The 19,313-nt window shown below is 57.9% G+C and overlaps 1 protein-coding gene across 1 annotated transcript in view; it reads right to left on the reverse strand.

Moving 5' to 3' along the window:
• The window catches only part of ARHGEF17 (Rho guanine nucleotide exchange factor 17), a 33,569-nt gene extending 14,257 nt beyond the window's left edge, over nucleotides 1–19,312 (reverse strand). The window contains exon 1 of the mRNA XM_071564788.1: nucleotides 16,232–19,312. Within this exon, the coding sequence (XP_071420889.1) occupies nucleotides 16,232–19,168 (2,937 nt within the window). The 5' untranslated portion in view covers nucleotides 19,169–19,312. The remainder of the gene's footprint in view (nucleotides 1–16,231) is intronic.
• Between the last annotated feature and the right edge of the window lies 1 nt (nucleotide 19,313).

A 19,313-nucleotide genomic window follows, 5' to 3' on the forward strand; every position in this document is an offset into this window, starting at 1 on the left:
GGCAGGATTTGCCCCTCTGCACCCCCTTCCCCAGCAAAGCCTCTCCCCCGTGGGGCTGCTGATGCTTCAGCCTCCATCTGCTCCCCCTGGGGACGCCCCCGCCGCGTCCCACCCCGCTCCTGCCACCCCCGGAACGCTCCGTGCCCTCGGGATCAACCCCCGCTGCGATGGCGGCGGGGGCATTTCCCACCGGGGGTAACCCAGCACTGGGGAGGGAGGGGGGCCGGTGGCATCGGTGCCTCCATCCCCACAGCCCCTTCTCCGGGTGGGATCACCCCCCTCTCCCCGCAATCCACAGGCGGCTCACCGGGAATGAGGATGGAGGGGATGGGGATGGAGAGGATGGAGAGGATGAGGATGGAGGGGATGAGGATGGAGGGGAAGGAGAGGATGAGGATGGAGAGGATGAGGATGGAGGGGATGAGGATGAAGGGGATGGGGATAGAGAGGATGGGGGGAATGAGGATGCAGAGGATGAGGATGGAGCAGATGAGGATGAGGATGGAGGCACTGTTGCCACGGCAACGGCAGCGCAGCCCCCGCAGGTGCCGGGCGCACACGTGGCCGAAGGTGACGCACCCCCCGGTCCCCTGCCCAGCCCGGTGCTACCCCCCGCGCCCCATCACCTCGGGGCCCCCGCGGGGGCCGCAGCCCTTGTCCGGCGGCTCCTCGGCCGCGAAGGCCGTGTCCACGCCGTCCGCGATGTCTCGCATGTCCTCCAGCGCGATGGTGAACTGCGCCAGAGTCCTCACCATCTGCAGCATGCGGGTCCCGGCGGTCGGTCCGGCCCACGCGGCCCAGCGGATCCACAGAAACGCTCCCTGCTTCCCCCTAATGCCCCCCGTTTCCCTCTATCCCTGCCCCCGGGTGCCCGCTCGGAGCGATGCGGCGCGGCGGGGAAGGGGAGAGAGCAGCTATTTCTGTCGCCGGGAATATCTAAAGATATGGATGTATAAAAGCGCTCCTGCGGCGCGGGGGGTGCGGGGCGTGCGCCTGCGTCCGTGGCGGCTCCGGGTTCCCGGCCCCGGGAATTACCGAGGCACGGGCAGCAGCGGGAGCGGCAGGCAGAGCCGTGCCCACACAGACACGCGCGGATGCGGGCAGGGCCGGATCCTGCCCAGGGATGCTCCTGGGAAAGCTTTGCCCAAGGAGGATGACAGGGTGGAGGGGGCAGCTGGTGCTTCCCTGGGGAGGGGAGATGCAGGGATGATACTCGCATCCATCCCCACTAATATTCCCCTCCCTCACCTTACTGGGATGGAGGGCTCAGCATCCTTGGGGTCTCTCTTCCCACTAATATTCCCCTCCCTTACCTTACTGGGATGGGGGGCTCAGCATCCATGGGGTCTCCATCCCCACCAATATTCCCCTCCCTCACCTTAGTGGGATGGGGGGCTCAGCATCTTTGGGTGCTACAACCCCAACAATATTCCCCTCCCTGGCCTTATTGGGATGGAGGGCTGAGCTTCCATGGGGTCTCCATCCCCACTAATATTCCCCTTCCTCACCTTAACTGTGATGGAGGGCTCAGCATCCATGGGGTCTCCCTCCCCACCAATATTCCCCTCCCTCACCTTACTGGGATGGGGGGGCTCAGCATCCTTGGCATCTCCATCCCACCAAAGTCCCCTTCCCTGACCTTGCAGCACCCCAAAACTGGGAGGAGGGGCTCAGCATCCTTGGGGTCTCCATTCCAACCAACATCCCCCTCCCTGACATTGCACCATTCCAAAGCTGGGATGGAGCATCCTTGGGGTCTCCATCCCCACCAATATCCCCCTCCCTGGCCTTGCAGCACCACAAAACCTGCGATAGTTGGGTTCAGAGAAGGGTTTTTCCCTCAGCTTTTCCCTCTGGCATTGGAAGTGCACCCCACTTGGCCTCCTGAAGGATGGGAGCTCTCCCACCTCAATTGCTTTTCATTTTTGATCCAGCTCAGGGTGCAAATCCCTCAGTTTGCTTTTCCTCACCCAGGAATAGCAATGCAGGAGGGGCTTGAGCATCTCCAGGGATTTGAAAACACCTTAAAATACTTCATAAAGGCCTTGGCATTTTGTGTGCTGCCTCCACCCCTGCAAACAAGGAGGCACTGACAGAGAAAAGTCCTAAACCCTTCATTTTCAACCCAAGGAAAGGTGAAAGGGAGAGCAGAAATGTAATCCCTGCTGGGATGGGGTGCTCAGCATCCCTGGAATCTCCATCCCTGTCCATATCCCCCTTCCCTGACCTTGCAGACAGGGAAACTGAGGCACATTCCCACTTTCCCCCCTATCATCACCTCAGCACCCACATTCCTCCTTGCTGGGTGATGTATCCTGCCCAGATGTGTTTGTGACACTCCCCTCCTGCTTCGTTAATTAAATCTAATTAGCTGCTCACCCCGTTTCCACAGCAACCATTCCCCTGCAGCCGGGAAACTTCCTCCTGGTACTGAGGATTATGAGCATCCCACCCCGGGGAGGGAGCAGAGAACAGCCAGCTGGGTGCATGTCACGGCAGCCCCAGCAGCCTTCCATGCCCCCTGGCACTGGGATCAGGGAGGAGGGACCCTCAGCACCTGGACTGGGAATGCTGGGAGCCAGGACAGCTAATTGCAGCTGGGCAAGGAGGCTGTTTGCAAGGTGGCACCTCCTGCAACTGCAGTGCCCTGCTCATTCCATCCACAGCTGCTGGAATCCTGGCTCCATCCAGCTTGCTTGGTTTACAATCCTGAGCTTTTCTGGGATCCAGTCCCAGACCCATCTCTGCTGTAACCCAGATCCCTTTAGGTTGCCATGCCAGACCAAGTTTTGTTGCAGCCTTGGATCCATCTGCACTTCAATCCCAGAGCCACTGGATTGCACTCCCAGGCCATTCTGAGTTCCAATCCCAGGCCCATTTGGGCTGCAATCCCAAACCCATCTCAGCTGCAATCCTGGGTACACCTGCACTGCCCCCCAGGCCACATGAGGGATGAAATCCTGGGCTCTCCTGGGATCCAATCCCAGACCCATTTCTGTTGTAATCCCTGTTTTATTTGGGTTCCAATCCCAGAGTAATTTCTATTGCAATCCCAGAAATAACTGGACCCACCTAGGCTGAAGTTTTGGATCTGTTTGTGCTGTAATCCCTGATCCATGTGGGTTGCAATCCCAACCCCATTCCTGGTGCAATTCCAGACCCACCAGTGAAGCAAATCTGGGTCCATCTGCATTGCAGTGCCAGACCCATCTGGGCTGCAACCCAGACCCCATTCCTGTTGCAATCCCAATACCATTCCTGTTGCAATTCTGGACCCACAGGGATGCAAAACTGCATCCAGCCTCACTGCGATCCCTGAGGCATTTGGATTGCAATTCTAACCCCTTTCCTGTTGCAAACCAAACAACCCCTTTCTCGTTGCAATCCCAAACCCTTTCTCGCTGCAATTCCAACCCCTTTCTCGCTGCAATTCCAACCCCTTTCCTGTTGCAATCCCAACCCCTTTCTCGCTGCAATCCCAACCCCTTTCTCTTTGCAATTCCAACCCCTTTCCTGTTGCAATCCCAACCCCTTTCCTGTTGCAATCCCAACCCCTTTTTCTTTGCAATCCCAGCCCCGTTCCTGTCGCAATCCCTGTCCCACCGGAGCTGCCCTCCCGCTGTCCCCGCTGTCCCAGCGGCCCGGCTGCTCTGCCTCCTGGAGCCCTCCTACGGGATCCCCTGTCCATCCCAGGAGGCTCCTTCCCACTGCCCAAACACCACCCTTGGCTCGATCCCTCCATCCACAGCAGCCCCGGTGTGGATTCTCCCGAGCTTTCTGCCGATGGATTCGGAAACCGCTCCCGGTGCCACCAATCCCTTTGGGCGCTACCGGGGAGAAGGATGGATGGATGGATGGATGGATGGATGGATGGATGGATGGATGGATGGATGGATGGATGGCGAGGGGTTAACCCCCGGGAATCCTGACTCCTCCCGGAGAGCCCATCCCGATATCCCGCGGGAAAAGGCCGGAGCGGCGCTGGCCATTCCCGAGCCGGACCCCTCTGGCTGCGCCCGCAGCCCACAGGAAATTCCTGGGAGTGTTTGGCCACTCCGGCAGCGCTGCCTATTTTTAGGACTGGCTAAAATATGAGCCGGTTATTTTTAGCCCCGCGGCTCTTTGTAAACACCTTTAGATTTCCTTTTTTTTTTTTTTTTTACTCCCCAACCTGGGTGTTTCCTTCCCCCCAAAATGCCAAAGCCTCCTGGGAAAAGCACTCCAATCCCTCGGGATGGAGCCAAGGGGCTCATCCTCCACTCTCAGGACCTGTGCCAGCGTGGCAAAGATGCTCCTGCAAACACAGAGATGGGGAGGATCCGGCCCTGGGGATTTGGGAGTGCCCCAAAACTGGGATGGGGGGCTCCAAGATGGGTTTTTCCCTCAGCTTCTCCCTCTGGCATTGGAAATGCAACCCCACTTGGCCTCCTGAAGAAGGATGGGAGCTCTCCCATCTTGATTGCTTTTCTTTTTTAATCAGGCTCAGGGGGCAAATCCCTCAGTTTGCTTTTCCCCACCTAGGAATAGCGATGCAGGAGGAGCTGGAGAATCCCCAGGAATTTTCAAACATCTTCAAATACTGTAAAAAAGGCCTTGGCATATTGTGTCCTGCTTGTTTTGGGGCAAAAACATCCAGATTTAGGAAAGCTCTGGAGCGTTTCAGTCCAATTTTGGAGTGGGATTTACAACTTGGGGTTGAGCTTCCCAGATCAACTTTCCCATGGCTGCTGAAGGAGGAGCTAATCCTGCCTCCAGCAAAATTATCCCCACCCCTCCAAAACATGCCAAAATTTTAAGAGTAAATAAATACAAGTTGTTTTTCCCTCGTTACAGCTTGTTCCTGCCTCCAAATCCCAAGTGTCCACACTGCTGGGGGGAGATTCCCTGGGATCACGTAGTGGGGCTGTGCTGGGAGCAGCCTGAGCCTTGGCACTTCCTGGAAACCCCCATTCCCAGTTTGAAAGAAACTGGGATTTCTGCTCCTTTTCTTTCCCTGTGTGCTTGTTCCCAGAGTGGATCCCACTAGAGGGAGCTGGGACATAGTGGGAGCCACTGGTCCATGGGGACGTTTCCAGGGAGCCTGCAGTGCCCACTGAATGCCCAGTTTTTACCATTTTAACACACCCTTGGCTCTATTTCTGCCAAAAGCCTGGGAAAACAAGGCTTGGAAGCCAAACTGGACCCGATTCCATCCATTCAACCTCCACAACAAACAGCATCATCCTGGAATCTGGAAAACCCCCTGGCTGGCACCATCACCCCAAACAGGACCATACTGGGACATCCAACCCTGTATTTCCTCAATCCCTCCGTTTCTGTCAGGAAAAATTCCATTCTGTGCTCCTGGGATGTTTTTGGGCAGAGGGTTTGACTGGGCTTTGTGGGGCTTTCAAGGCAAACCCAGCCAGCCTTTGCCTTGGGATAAATGACATTGTATGTCCCACAGCACCCTGTGCCAATGGATAGAGGGCTGGCAGACACCAGGGAAAACACCTTGTTTTGCTGGGTACCAGCCCCTGGCATTCTTGGGTACCAATCAATCACCTCCATTCCTGGGTATCAGTCCCTCCAATCCCTGGGTACCAGTCACCTTGTTTTTGGGGCACGTCAGCCCATCCCTGGGTACCAACCAGCTCCAGCACTGGTACCAGGCACTGCCATCCCTGGGTACCAATCACCTCCATCCCTGGGTACCACCCACCTCATCCCTGGGTACCATCCACCGCCATCCCTGGGCACCATCCACCTCCATCACTGGGTACCATCCACCTCCATCCCTGGGCTCTGGTTACTTTCACTCCTGGATAGCAGCCACATTCATCCCTGGGCACCATCCACCTCCATCCCTGGGTACCAGTAAACCCATTCCTTAGTACCAGTCATCTCCATTCCCTGTACCAGTCATTGCCACCCCTGGCTGCCAGTTAACCATCCCCGGGTACCAGTAACTTCCATCTCTGGGCACCAATCACCTCATCCCTGGGTACCAGACACCTCCATCCCTGGGTACCAATCCTCTCATCCCTGAGCACCAATCATGTCATCCCTCAATACCAGTCACCCCATCCCTGGGGACCAGCCCCCTCCACCCCTGGGACCACCAGAACCTGCGTCCTGGGGAAACCACTCCCACGGGAACACAAGGGAGAGCATCACATCCAGGGCTGCATCCCCTCCCTTCCCAGCCTCTGGCTGCTCTCCCATGGGTAGGAGAAGTCCAAGCTCTCCGAAGAGTAACTTCTTGAAAGGAAATAAGAGCATAAATCAGCAGCTCTGATTCAGCCCCGCTTGGGTTACTAATAATATTCCCATGTTTATCCACAGTCCCGGGGCTGGAGATGTTTGCTTTTCCCTGGCTCGTGGTTTTTCCCAGGCTCCCAGCTCACAGAGGAGCACTGATTTGTTCAGGGATGCTCCATGGAGAAACCCCACAGCACAGCCACCCCTGGGATGGGGAGGATGAGGGGGAGGAGGAGGAGAAAAGCAGCTTCAGCCCCAAAAGAACACGCGACAATCCGGTTGTTTCCCCTCCTTTGACTTCCCGCCCGTGGTGATTCATCCCAGGAGAACACGGCCTGGCTCCAGTGCTGCTTCCCAAGTGTGAGAAAAAAAGCAGGAATAAAATCCTGAAGGAGCTGGAGCAGTTTCTCCAGGGCAGGGTGGAAGGATGTCAGGCATCCCGGGGTGGTGCCCAGAGCGGTGCCAGTGGGATGGGAACAGGGGACAGGGCAGGAGGCTCCTTTCCCAAAGCACCAAAGATTCATCCTCTAACTGTGTCAGGGGGCTTTTCCCCTGGGATTTTCCCTTGCAACTGGGGTGACACCCTGCCAAACTGCGAGGCTCAGGGCGGTGCTGGTGCGTCCCCCCACCCTCCCTGCACTGCTGGCAGCATCCCACAGATCCCCCTCTCTCCATGCCCCATCTAGGATGCCCACCCCAACCTTCCCCCCCCTCCTCCCACACACGCCCTGGCCCCTCTGCAGAGCCCCCCAGTGTCCCTGTGGTGCAGGGCACAGCCAGGGGCTTGGCCCCTGTTCCCATCCAGCCCTTGCCGAGTCCCAGAGCAACTTTCACCAAATATGGAAGGTTTTTTTTGCCTCCGGATTTCGGCACGCAGGCCACGGCCCAAGAGCGCAGCTTCCCAGATGCTGAGGTCAGCCCAGCCCTCCTACCCTCCCCCTGCTCCCTCTCCACGGCCTCCCAGTGGGATTGGTCCTGCATCCATCGGGAGAGCAGGGATGCCACCTCCCTCTCTGGCAGTCCTGGATCCCCCAACAGCTGGCACAGAACCACACCCCACATCCCACAGCACCCCAAAAGCAACAGTAATGGGATTCTGGGGAGAGAAGGCAGCCAGGGAGAAGGGTGCCCAATGCTGGCACCTCTTAGCATTGCCGTAGGAGATGCCCTGAGTGCCTGGTGGAATGGGGAGTGGATCCTGGTGAGGGTGTGCAAGTAGACTCGGGATACCCAGGCAGGTGCCAGCCTGGCATAAGAGGGCAGATGGGCACCAGGACCCAATTGACACCAAGGGACACTGGGAAGCAGCAGGTGTTTGTTTGGCACACACGAGCTACTGGGCATCCAAGTCTCCAAGTGGACCCAGAATTCCAAGCAGAGCAGAAGCCCAGAGGTACCCAGGAGCCAAAGTGCACTCCAGAGGGATGCTCAGGACCTGCTGGTTGCTCAGGAGCTCCCCTGGAGTCTGCGGGCACCCAGGAACTCATGAGCACCAGGATCTGCCACCCAAGTCCTTATGGGCACACAAGAGTCAATGGACATCCAGGATTCCTTAGACATCCATAAGCCAACAGGCATCCCATGGGTATCCAGGGGCTGATGGATGCCCAGGATCCAACAGAGACTCTGGACACCCAGGAATCAACAAGCACAAAGGAGCTGATCAGCATCCAGGAGCCAACAGAACTTTTGGGCATCTGGAGTTTGTGGGAACCCAAGAACTGATGGATGGTCAGCAGCCAACAGGTATCAGGAGTGCATGGACACCCAGAAGCCAATGGACACCCAGAATGGATGGGGATGCAGGAGCTGATGGATTCCCAGGATCCAAAAAGTACCAGAATTCCATGGGCATCCACAAATCCACAGGCACCCAGGAGCTGATGGACACCCAGCAGGTAGGAGCCCCAAACATCCCATTCCATGGCCCTTGCCCTGGACGTCTCCTGTCCCTCCTGCCTGGATCCATGTCCTTGGCAGAAGCAACCACCAGCCTTCACCCCCAGCGCCTCCTGTGCCCCACAGACACCCAGTGCCACAGCCCCCCCCCTTGGTGGGTCCCCTCTCCCAGCATGGCTGCAACTGGGGTAGGAGGGAGCTGGGGCTGGGGGTGAAGCACAGACCTTGCCAGGAACGCCCACATCCCACGTCACACCACGTGGTGACACCTCCCTTGCCCTGTCATTGTCACAGGGCACCCTGGGGCGGTGGGGAGGGGGTTCAGTGTCTACTGACCTGAGCCAGCTTTGGATGATGAAGGGCCGAGTTCCCTCTCTGCTCCCTGAGGCTCTGAGCCATCTACATCCCATCTCACCGGGGTTTGGGGCAACCCAAAAAGAGACAAAAGGACCAGACCTGGTCCCCTACCGCTCGCCACGGTGTTTCTGCCGAGGGGTCAGGATGAAACTCTTCCAAAAAAAAAAATGCAAGGAGAAAGACGCCAAATCAGGGCAGGCCAACGAGTCTGTTGCTACTCCAGCTAAAAAAAGCAGGAAACCATATCCCAGGCTTGGAGATGCCAATCTTCCCATGCAAACAACTCCCTTCTTGTTTTTTTTGGAGAGTAGTGGAGGGCTCGGGAACGGGCAGTCACAAATAGCAACTCCACGGCACCACCAAGGAAACCTTCTCCAGCCCCAGGAATCATGCAGGGATGCTGGTGTCCTCACATCAGCATGGTGGCTTCTCCAGGGGCTGCCTGGTGGTGGCTGTCCCCTCATCAGGATGTGACTCTTCCAGGGAGTACCTGGTGGTGGCCACCCCCTTGTTGGGATGGTGACTCCTCCAGGGGCGACCTGGTGGTGACTGTCCTTTCATCAGGATGGTGTCTTCTCCAGGGGGTCCCTGGTGGTGACTGTCCTTTCATCAGGATGGTGACCCCTCCAGGGGAGACCTGGTGGTGACTGTCCTTTCATCAGGATGGTGACCCCTCCAGGGGGCACCTGGTGGTGGCTGTTGCCCCCCATTTGGGACGGTGATTCTTCCAGGGGGGGTCTGGTGCTGGCTGCCCCCACAGTGGGGTGGTGACTCCTCTAGAGGAAGCCTGGTGGTGGATACTCCCACAGATGTCCTTTTCCCAGCACACCCATGCAGAGATGTCCTAGTGGGATTCACTGATGTCACTGGTGGGGTGTAAGGTGGTGGCCAAAAGGGACATGCCCAAGGTCTCTGAGCCAACACAGGACATGGGGGTCGCACAAACCCAACTTCCATCAATCCTTCCACCCCTGGAATGAATAGCATCCAACTTCAAACACTCCCCATGAGGCACAGGGGAACACATGACTCAGGGACGACCCCACCTGCAACCAGTGGTCAGGAGGCACTGCCCTGGTGGGCAGGAACTGGGCAGACTGGGAGCAGCCCCTGCCCCCGGAAGCCGAGTGGCTCCGACGGGAGTTTGCCCGGAGAGCGAGTTGCTGGAACATTTTCCCCAGATGCTGATTTTCCTTCTCTCTCTCATTGGCCAGGCCACAGTTCCCAAAGACCCAAAAGCAAACACACTATTTTTAGAGAAGAGTTCATTTACTGGAGCCATTCCCTTTGAAATTCCTCACTCATCCTCTCCATGGAAACCAAGGGAGCCCGGAGAAACAGCCCCACCGGGACCGACCATCAGAGCTTTAAAAAGAGCCACATTGAGGGAGAGGGGGTGGAAGTGGCTGATTTTTCTCCTCTGGACACATCCTGGCCTGGAAGCACCATGGTGGAAGTGGAGATGTGCTTGTTTTGGTGGGTTCTGCTGTGCAAGCCAGGCTTGATGCCTTCAGGAGGAGACATCCTGGAGGATGGATCGTGGCCACTCCGAAAACCACGTACAGCATGTGGGGCTGCTGTCCTGGATGGGTGGTGGGAAGAGGTGGAGGGGGATGGCTGGAGGGGAGCATGGACATGGATGGAGATTGATGGAGAAGGGAGGAGGTGGGTGGATGTGGCTGGATGGAGATGGATGAATGAATAGAGCAGATGGATGGATAGGGGAGAGGAAGGCAGTCTCTTTCCCTGCTTTCCAGGGAATGCCTTGGGAGAAGAGGAAACTCCACCAGCCAAACCCCAGTGCTGCCCCACTGCACCTTCCCTTCATGTGATGGTACCACCTTCTCCATCCTGGATTTAGGAGAAGTCCCTGTTGCAGCTCTGAAGCTCTGGGAACTGCCCCATCAGGACCTGCCTGGGGATGGAGCTCAGCAACAAAGTCACAGCACGGGGAGACCTCAGCACCTCCCATCACACAGGGATCAACATCCATGGAAATCTCTCACTTCACAAATATGCCCAGGAAACTCTTCATCAGGGAACCACAGAACGGTTTGGACTGGAAGGGACCGTAAGTTCATCTTGTTCCAACCCCCCTGCCATGGACAGGGACATCTCCCACTAGACCAGGTTCCTCCAAGGCACATCCAGCCTGGCCTTGAACGTTTCCAAGGGTTTCATAACCCTGGCAATGATGGACTAACACAGCAACAGAGCCTGAGAAGCTTCAAACCTCCATCCCTGTGGAGCTTGGCAGGAGGATCCGAACAAAGCACATCTCAGAGGTGCTGACCTGCTGCTTCCCTGGCAAGAGCAGATGGGAGAGCACAGCCATCTCCTCCCAGCAGGAGCTTTGGAGGCATGTGATTTTCCATGGAAAAGCCCAGGCATATGTGCATGGATGCAGGCAGGGTGCAGGGAGGCTGCCCAGGAATGCAGACACAGGGATGGTACAGCCCTGTCCCATCCCTGGGAATCACTGGGTGTGGGATCACAGCACCAGGGATCTCCCTGTGTACATCCCAGCACCAGAACCTCCTTGTGCATCCCTGTGTACATCCCAGAACCAGGGACCTCCCTGTGCATCCCTGTGTACATCCCAGAACCAGGAATGTCCTTGTGCATCCCTGTGTATATCCCAGAAACAGGGACCTCCCTGTGCATCCCTGAGTACATCCCAGAAACAGGGATCTACTTGTGCATTCATCCCAGCACCAGGGATCTCCCTGTCCATCCCTGTGCACATCCCAGAACGAGAAACCTCCCTGTCCATCCCTGTGTACATCCCAGAATCAGGGATCGCCCTCTACATCCCTGTGCCTATATTCCAGCATCAGGGATCTCCATGTGCACATCCCAGAACCAGGAATCTCCTTGTGCATCCCTGTGCACATCCCAGAACCAGGAATCTCCTTGTGCATCCCTGTGCACACATCCCAGCACCAGGAATCCTCCTGTGCATCTCCTTGTACATCCCAGCACCAGGGATCTCCCTGTCTATCCTTGCCCATCCATCCCAGCACCAAGGATCTCCCTGTCTATCCTTGTGCATCCATCCCAGCACCAAGGATCTCTTCCTGACAGTGGAGAAGGGGCAAAAATGGGCAGAGTTCAGCAGATTTTGGAACCAGGGAAGGAAAGAATAAAAAAATGGGCAGAGTTCAGTGGATTTTGGAACAAGGGAAGAGTAAAAACCATGCAGAGTTTCGGGGATTTGGGCATGGGGCAAGGAAAAGGACAGAAATGGGCAGAAGTAAGGAGATTTGGGGCCACATTTCCCAGCTCTTTCCAGTGGTGCCAGCGCCAGTCCATGTCACTGACAGACAGCACCACCTGTGGAATTTCCTGATGTGGGAATCCTCCTGATTCCAGCTAAGTTCTCTGTGCTCCATCCCACATCCCAGCTCTCCCTGAGGGGCAGCACAGGTTGTCTGTGGGCCTCAGTTTCCTCTCACTCCATGGGGATCCTCTACAGTGCATCCAGGAGTGCAAATCCCAGGGAGGGGATTCACCAGGAAAGCCAGGATTTATCATTCCCATCCTCCCCTCCGACAACAACTTTAATTCTAGATTTCCAGGAACACAAAAAAATGAGACAACTCCAAACAGGTTTCTATGGAGATTTAGGGCATGGGAACAGAGGGATAAATAGGTCAAAAGATGTCAAATTTTGGTCAAGGAATATATGGAATATATGGATCCATCCCGTGAGTTTTGGAGGATGAGCCACTCTGGGGAGAGGAGGAGGGATGGGGAGGAATGGGGGTGGTTTACACAAAAGTCCCTGGGAATGTGACCACATTCCCTGTGGGAATTTCCCTTCACCCCAGATGGCTGTCCTGGAGTGTGGCTGTCCCGCTCTGGGAGCAGCAGGTGGAGGAGGAAGGGGCTGGGGCACCAGGGGCCACATTCCCACGGCTCCCCTGCTCCCCAGAGGTGCTGCATTTAAATCAATATTTTCCTGTTTAATCCAAGTCCTGCTAAGTCAACAAACACAGCCATGGTGGAGAACATGCCTCATTTTCCATCCCCCCACGGATTCAGCCACAGGGGGAAAGAAAGATCCAAGGGGTTGCCAGTCTGGCATCCTGCTCATCCCTTCACAAATGGATCCCAAATCCACCCTAAATGCATCCTTGCTCAGTGCTGGGGTGTGCATGTGTGTGCTGCCAATTCCAGTGGTTTTATGGGATACTGGAGGCAGGAAAAAGCCTCTGTCATTAGTTCTGGGGGGTTTTTTTCCTTGAAAGCATCATTTCCTCCCACAGCTGGAGCGGGACGTGCCTCCAACAGCCCCTTGGGAATTCAAAGGCTTGTGTCCATCATCAGGAATAGGGTGAAGGAGTTTTTGTGCATCCAGGATGGCCTGGATGGCTCCAGCTCCATGGAAAAGCTGGAAAGCACTCAGGACAAACTGTGCTGCCCCCAAGGGAGAGCAGGACATTGCCTTTGTGGGCAGGATGTGCTGGAGACTGAGCCCTGCTCACCTCTGCCAAAGCCACTGCCAAACCCTGGGGGCTGGGGGGAACATCCTGGGGGGAACCTGCTGCAGGGATGCTAGATCCCAGGGGAACATCCCATGGGAATGATGCTGCAGGGATGCTGGATCCCAGGGGAACATCTCAAGGGAATGATGCTGCAGGGATATTGGATCCCAGGGGAACATCTCAAGGGAATGATGCTGCAGGGATGCTGGATCCCAGGGAAACATCCTGGGGGGTTCATGCTGCAGGGATAATGGATCCCAGGGGAACATCTCAAGGGAATGATGCTGTAGAGATGTTGGATTCCAGGGGAACATCTCAGGGAAATGATGCTGCAGGGATGCTGGATCCCAGGAGAGTATCTTAATGTAATGGTGCTGCAGGGATATCTGACCCCAAGAGAGTATCTTGGGAGTGTGAGATCTTGGGAGAGAACATTGTGCCAGACCCCATTATTAATCCCTTCCCAGCATGGAGATGGACACCAGGATGGATGGATCACCACCACGATGTGGGATGGGTGATCCCACACCCCAAAATTCCCAAGCAGCAATGACCATTTCCCCAGGCAGACACCAGCCCTTTCATTGAGTTAGGGAGGAGGAAAAATTCAAAAGTCAAAAATAGAGCTTATTTCTTCCCTTTTGGTCAGGGGGAACATAAATCTCTGTTCCCAGCCAGCCATCCTGTGCCAAGTTATATCCGGTCCTCAGTGCTCTTATAATTACAGCAACTCGGTCCCCCCCTGCCCCCTCAGCCCAAGCTGGTGCCATCTGAAATAAAACATCCCAGCTCCACTATCTAATAAATCAAAAAGAGAAATAAAAAATCCTGGTTGCAGTCGGGTTATGGCTGGAGCACAAAGAAACCCCAAGGCAGGAGGGAGATGTGGAGATACAGCTGTGGCCTTGCCCTTAAAAGGGAAAATTTGCACCCTCTTCTCTGGGGCTGGAGGGTTCAAGCAAGGTGAGGAGCAGGCTCTGGTCCTGTGGGGTGGTCCATGCACCTGAGAGGATGCTTGGCCAGAATGGGCTCCCAGTTGGTAAAAATGCACCTGGAATGATCCCAGAGCTGGAATGAGACCAGGGTTGGGGGTGTGGGGTCAGCAGAGCATCCCTGATATTGGGGCCATGTGGGGTTGGTGCCATCCCCAGGAGCATCTGAGTAAGAGAGATCTCTTTATAAATTATTCAAATAGACCATGTATTATATAAAGCACATATTAATAATGTAGGAATGCCACTGGGTGCACTGCCATGCCTTGGGAATGTGCCGATGCCCCCAGGGTGGCACCAGCCACAGCACTTGGAGGTCCCTTGTTACCCTGCTTAATTATACACTTGATGTTTCAACAGCACTTTCCACCCCAAGAATGGAGAGGACAAACATCTCACCCTAAACTGGCACATCAGGAGAAAAATGCTGCAAAATTCACCCCAAATTCACCCAAAGCATCTCCAAGGATGTTCTACACAGGAGCCAAGAGCTCCCTGTTCTCAGCCACTAATGGTTGTTGTCTGGCAGCGAGGACAACAGCTGGAGAAGGAGCTGGATGGGGAGCAGGGATCCCTGGGAAAGATGATGCTGCAGGGATGATGGATCCCAGGAGAAAAGCTTGGGGGAATGATACTGTGGGGATCCCAGACCCACGGGGCACATCTTGAGGGGGATGATGCTGCAGGGATGCTGGATTCCATAAGAAAATTCTGGAAGAATCCTGCTGTGGGGATGCCAGACCTCTGAGGAACATCCTGGGGGGGGAAGATGTTGAAGGGATGCTGGATCCCATGAAAATATTTTTGGGGGATGATGCTGCAGGGATGCCAGACCCCAGAGGAACATCCTGGGGGGAATGATGTTGCGGGGATGCTGATTTCCAAGAGAATATTCTGGGGGAATGATGTTGCAGGGATGCTGGACCCCAAGAGAATATCCTGGGGAAATGATGCTGTGGGGATGCTGGATCTCCAGAGAATACTTTGGGGGAATGATGCTGCAGGGATGCTGAAGACCAAGAGAGTATCTTGAGGGAACGATGCTGCAGGGATGTTGGATCCCAGGAGAACATCTTGGATTAATGACACTATGGGGATGCCAGACCTCAGGAGAACATCTTGAGGGAACAATGCTGTGGGGATGCCAGACCCCAGGAGAGTCTCCTGGGGAAAGATGCTGCAGGGACCTGGATTGTAGGAGCATCCAAAGCAAACTCCGTGTGGCTCTGCCCTGGCCAGCAAGGGTTACACGGCCCCAGGGGCTTCACGCTTGGCTGCCGGTGCTGTTGGAAGGGAACGGTCCAGCCCATCCTCTCCAGGCGGCATCACAGCAGGGGCAGAGAGCCCTGCCAGCCCCACTGCTGCGGGCTCTGGGCACATCCCCCGCGGGAACGGGTATTTCTGGGCTTCTCCCAGCACTATTAAAAGCCCCGTGGGTGCTGGCACTGCTGTGCCGCAGCAGGAGGTGATGCTTCCAAGTCCTTCCCGGCACAAACACGCAGAGTGATGGGAACCCAAGTCCGTGTTCAAACCACAGCCAAGGGGACGGCAGTGCCAAAAACCCACCCCAGGAAAAGTTCCAAAACATGCTGACTGCGCTTTGGGGCGAGCAAAGCACCTTCACATCCCCCAAACCACATCAATTCTTTCCCAGGCTGCATAAAACTTTACCCATCTGTCAAATATTCAGTGCATGCACAGGAATATTTTTCCTCCTTTTTCCCACCCACCAGCACAGCAAAGCCCATGATCCCAAGGGGAGGATGGAGGTTTTTGAGGGGGAAAATGCAGATCTGCTCAATAAGGGGTATAATGTGGGAATCCCAAGAAGAAAGACTGTCTAAGCCAAGGGAAAGGCAATTTTCAGTTCAGCATCTCAGGGATGGCCAAGAGCACAACCATTTATGGGGACCTTATATATCAGAAGACGTTCTATATAAGCATACCAGACAATAATATTTATAAACCCCTCTTCCACCAAAACATGGTGCTATTTAACATGGAAACTGCTTCTTCCCACCCCCAAGTCGCCTTTTTATCAGGGAGGTTGCTCCAGCAAACAAGAGCTCGTCCCCTGGGGACCAGTGGGAAGGGCTGGGAAGGCTCTTGGCCATCCAGCAGTGCATCTGCAGATGGGAATTTGTCCACCACAAGGGACACGTGACAGCCTCCCTAAGCCATCAGTGCTTTGGAGGGTCACGTACCCCATGAAGCAAAGGGTTGGGAGGAAGGAAGGAAGGAAGGAAGGGCACTTACCACCTGTGGCTTGGTCCTGGGGCCGTGTTCCTCGGGCAGCCGCGGGCACCGGGGCAGCCGGGGCGGTGTTGCAGCAGGCGGAGAGCGGGGTCCATCCCCAGGGCCGGGGGCCGCATCACCTGAGTTGAGGGCCAGCATGTACCGCTTGGTGACATCCTCCAGGGACGGAGGCTGGAGCGCCGGGACAGCTTTGCCAGGGCAGCAGCCGGCAGTGGGCACGGGGAGGTGGCCTTGGTGGCCGGGGGGCACGAGCGGCTCGGGGACGGTGATGGGGACAAAGGTGGCGGGCTCGCTGGTGTGCCGCACGTGCTTGGTGGCTGAGCGGCTCTTGGCGAGCGTGGTGGGCGCCGGGGGCGGCTGGTTCTCCTGGTGGGCCGCGCGGTTGGAGCGCTTCTTGGAGCTGCGCCGGGCCACGCGGGGGGACAGCACGTCGGCCAGCTTGGGGTCAAAGCTGTAGGCATGGGCGGTGCCGGGCACTGCCGGCTGTACCGAGAGGATGGGCTCGCTGCTGGACGGTGGGATGCTGGGCTCCAGCTCGCTGATGGCCTCGCTCGGCCCTTCAAAGGTGCCAGCCGGCAGCTCCCCGCGGCGGCTGGGGTCGCTCAGAGACTTCTTCTTGATGGTCTTGCCGTTGGCCTTCTCATCGCCGAGCTTGGCCATGGCGCCGGGCTGGCTCACGATGGTCTGGATGAGGCTGCTGTAGTCCCGTGGCCCATCGCTGCTGAGGGACAGGTCGCTGCCCGCACTGCCCGCGCTGCCCACGCCAGTGGTGGGCTGTGGGATGCCCGTTTTGGTGCTCAGTGAGCCCAGGAGGTTGCTGTCGACAGAGAAATTCTTTGCCTCCTCTGGCACTGAGCACCTGCGGTGGGGCATGGGGTCGCTGAGGGAGCGGTAGGGCTCAGTGCCACCCTCACTGCTGCCCTCCATCCCACTGGCACCCGCTGATGGGAACTTACGTCGGTGCCGTGAGCCTCCAGGGGTGCTCGGTGTCTCGGGCTTGCCAGCTGGAAGGTCTTCAACCGCTGCCGTCGGGTGAGCAGGCAGTAGCATTCTGGAGTCACCAACAGCTGGCCCGGCATTGGGCAGCGTCCAGGCATCCACAGCCTTGTGCAGGTCTTGAAAGGGCATCCCCACAGGCTCTGGCTCTGTGACGATGCCCTCGTCCGTCATGCTTGACTCGTGACCTGACAGCTCCTCCACGGATTTACTCTGGGGGAGGTTCTCCTCTGACTCCACTTCCTTCAAACACCGTGCGCTCTCCACCTGTCTTCGAAGGGTTGTGTCCGTTGTCCCCGTTGGTGCCACCCCCTCAGCGCCCTCCACACCTCCACTGTCCTTCTGCTCAGTGGCAAAGCCATAATCCTGCTGGGAACCCATCCTGCTGATCTTCTCAAAGACCTGCCTCGCCTCCTGGATGTACTGGTCCTGGATGACCATGGGGAGGGCATCCTCGTTGCCCTGCTGTGCCCCATCAGGAGCCACCCGGTCCTGGCTGTCGGTGGTGGCCAGGAGGAGCTCAGAGGAGCTCTGCTTCATGGTGCTCTGGAGGAAAAGCCGCCGCGTTCCTGATTTTTCGGAGCAGGTGAAGGACTTGGCACGACGTAAAGTGGCCGTGAGGTCCTTGAGGGTTGGCCGCTCGCCCGGTGCCCAGCGGCTGGGGGGATGTGTGATCCCACAGCTGCCTGAGGACTGGGTGGCAGTGCCATAGCATCCATCAGAGCCTGCATCCAGGCTGATTCTCGCCCCTTTCTTCTTCACCTTCAGCTCCGAGAGGTCTGATTTGAGGAAGCTGAGGAGCGTCAGGGTCTCCGTGGCAATGTCGGGGTTGGACAAGGACTTGCGGTGCTTGGCCCGCTCCACTTCCAGCCCCGGCTGCTGTGGGCTCTCGCTCCCACAGTCCGCTCTTGCCTTGGACATGCCCTGCGGCAGCTTGGGGCGGGTGCGGACACCCGGCTGAGCCCATGCCAGGCCATCGCTGGTGCCGAAACTGGGCGACCGATAGAGACCATACCCCGCCTGGAGAGTCCGCCCTTGGCTGGGCCAACACACCCCAAACTGCTCCTCTCCCTTCAGCGTCTCCATACTGGAATACCGACTGCTGCTCTGCGACCCGCCGGGGCTGGCGAAGGGCAAGATGCTCACCTTGGAGACACGGGCCACCACGGGCAAGGGATGGCGGGGCACCCCCCTGGCGCAGCCTTCGGCCTCGGCACCGCCGCCATCCGCGGGGCTCTCCCAAACACCGCCCTCCTTCTTCTTCTTGCGGGCGGCGCGGGGCCGGTGGGCAGCGCTCTGCCCTTCGCCTTCGCTGCCCGACGAGACGCGGGGGGAACGGGCAGCCGCGGCGTCGTCCTCGCCGTTGGCGCGGGGCGATGGGGAGGAGGAGGAGGAGGAGGGTGGTTGCGGTCGAGCCGAGTTATGCCAGGAATGCGGGCCGGGCTCCGGCGGAGCTCCGCGGGGAGAGCGGAGCGCCGGGTGCGGGACGCGGCTGCGGGGCGGAGGCGGCGGGGGAGCCCCGCGGGCGCTGCCGCTGTTGCTGCCCATCCCGCTGCCCACCCCGCTGCCCGTGCCCCCCGCCGGCTGCCGGCAGCTCTCCCCGAAGAGTTTGCGCATCGCCGGGACGCTGGGCCAGCGCGGCGGCTCCGCGCTCAGCGTCGGGCCCGGCGGCGGCGGCGGCGGCGGCGGGGGAGCCGGGGGCGGCGGCGGAGCCCCGGCATGAGCCGGGCCCGCGGGCTCGGGCTCGGCGAAGCGAAGCGAAAGCTGCCGTACCGACGGGGCCAGGCTGCCAAAAGCCCGGCCCGGCTGTTGCTCCGCGCTCGGCGCTGAAACTTTCCTACCCGGGAAGAAGAAGGAGGAGGAGGAGGAGGAAGGCGGGGAGGAGGCGGGCAGCAGGCACCGAGCCGCCGCTACCCCGCGGCCGCTGCCCCCCTCCGCCATTGCCGGAGCCCCCCCGGCGCCGCCGCCGCCTCCGCCCGCCCCCCGGCCCCGCCGCGCCACGGCCCCGGCCCCGGCCCCGCCGCAGGCACCGCCCGGCCCCGCTCCTCCTCCGGGCTGCCGGCGCGCCGCATCCCTCCCGCTTTGT

This window comes from Pithys albifrons, chromosome 1, assembly GCF_047495875.1.
Source record: "Pithys albifrons albifrons isolate INPA30051 chromosome 1, PitAlb_v1, whole genome shotgun sequence".
Taxonomy (NCBI): Eukaryota; Metazoa; Chordata; class Aves; order Passeriformes; family Thamnophilidae; genus Pithys; species Pithys albifrons.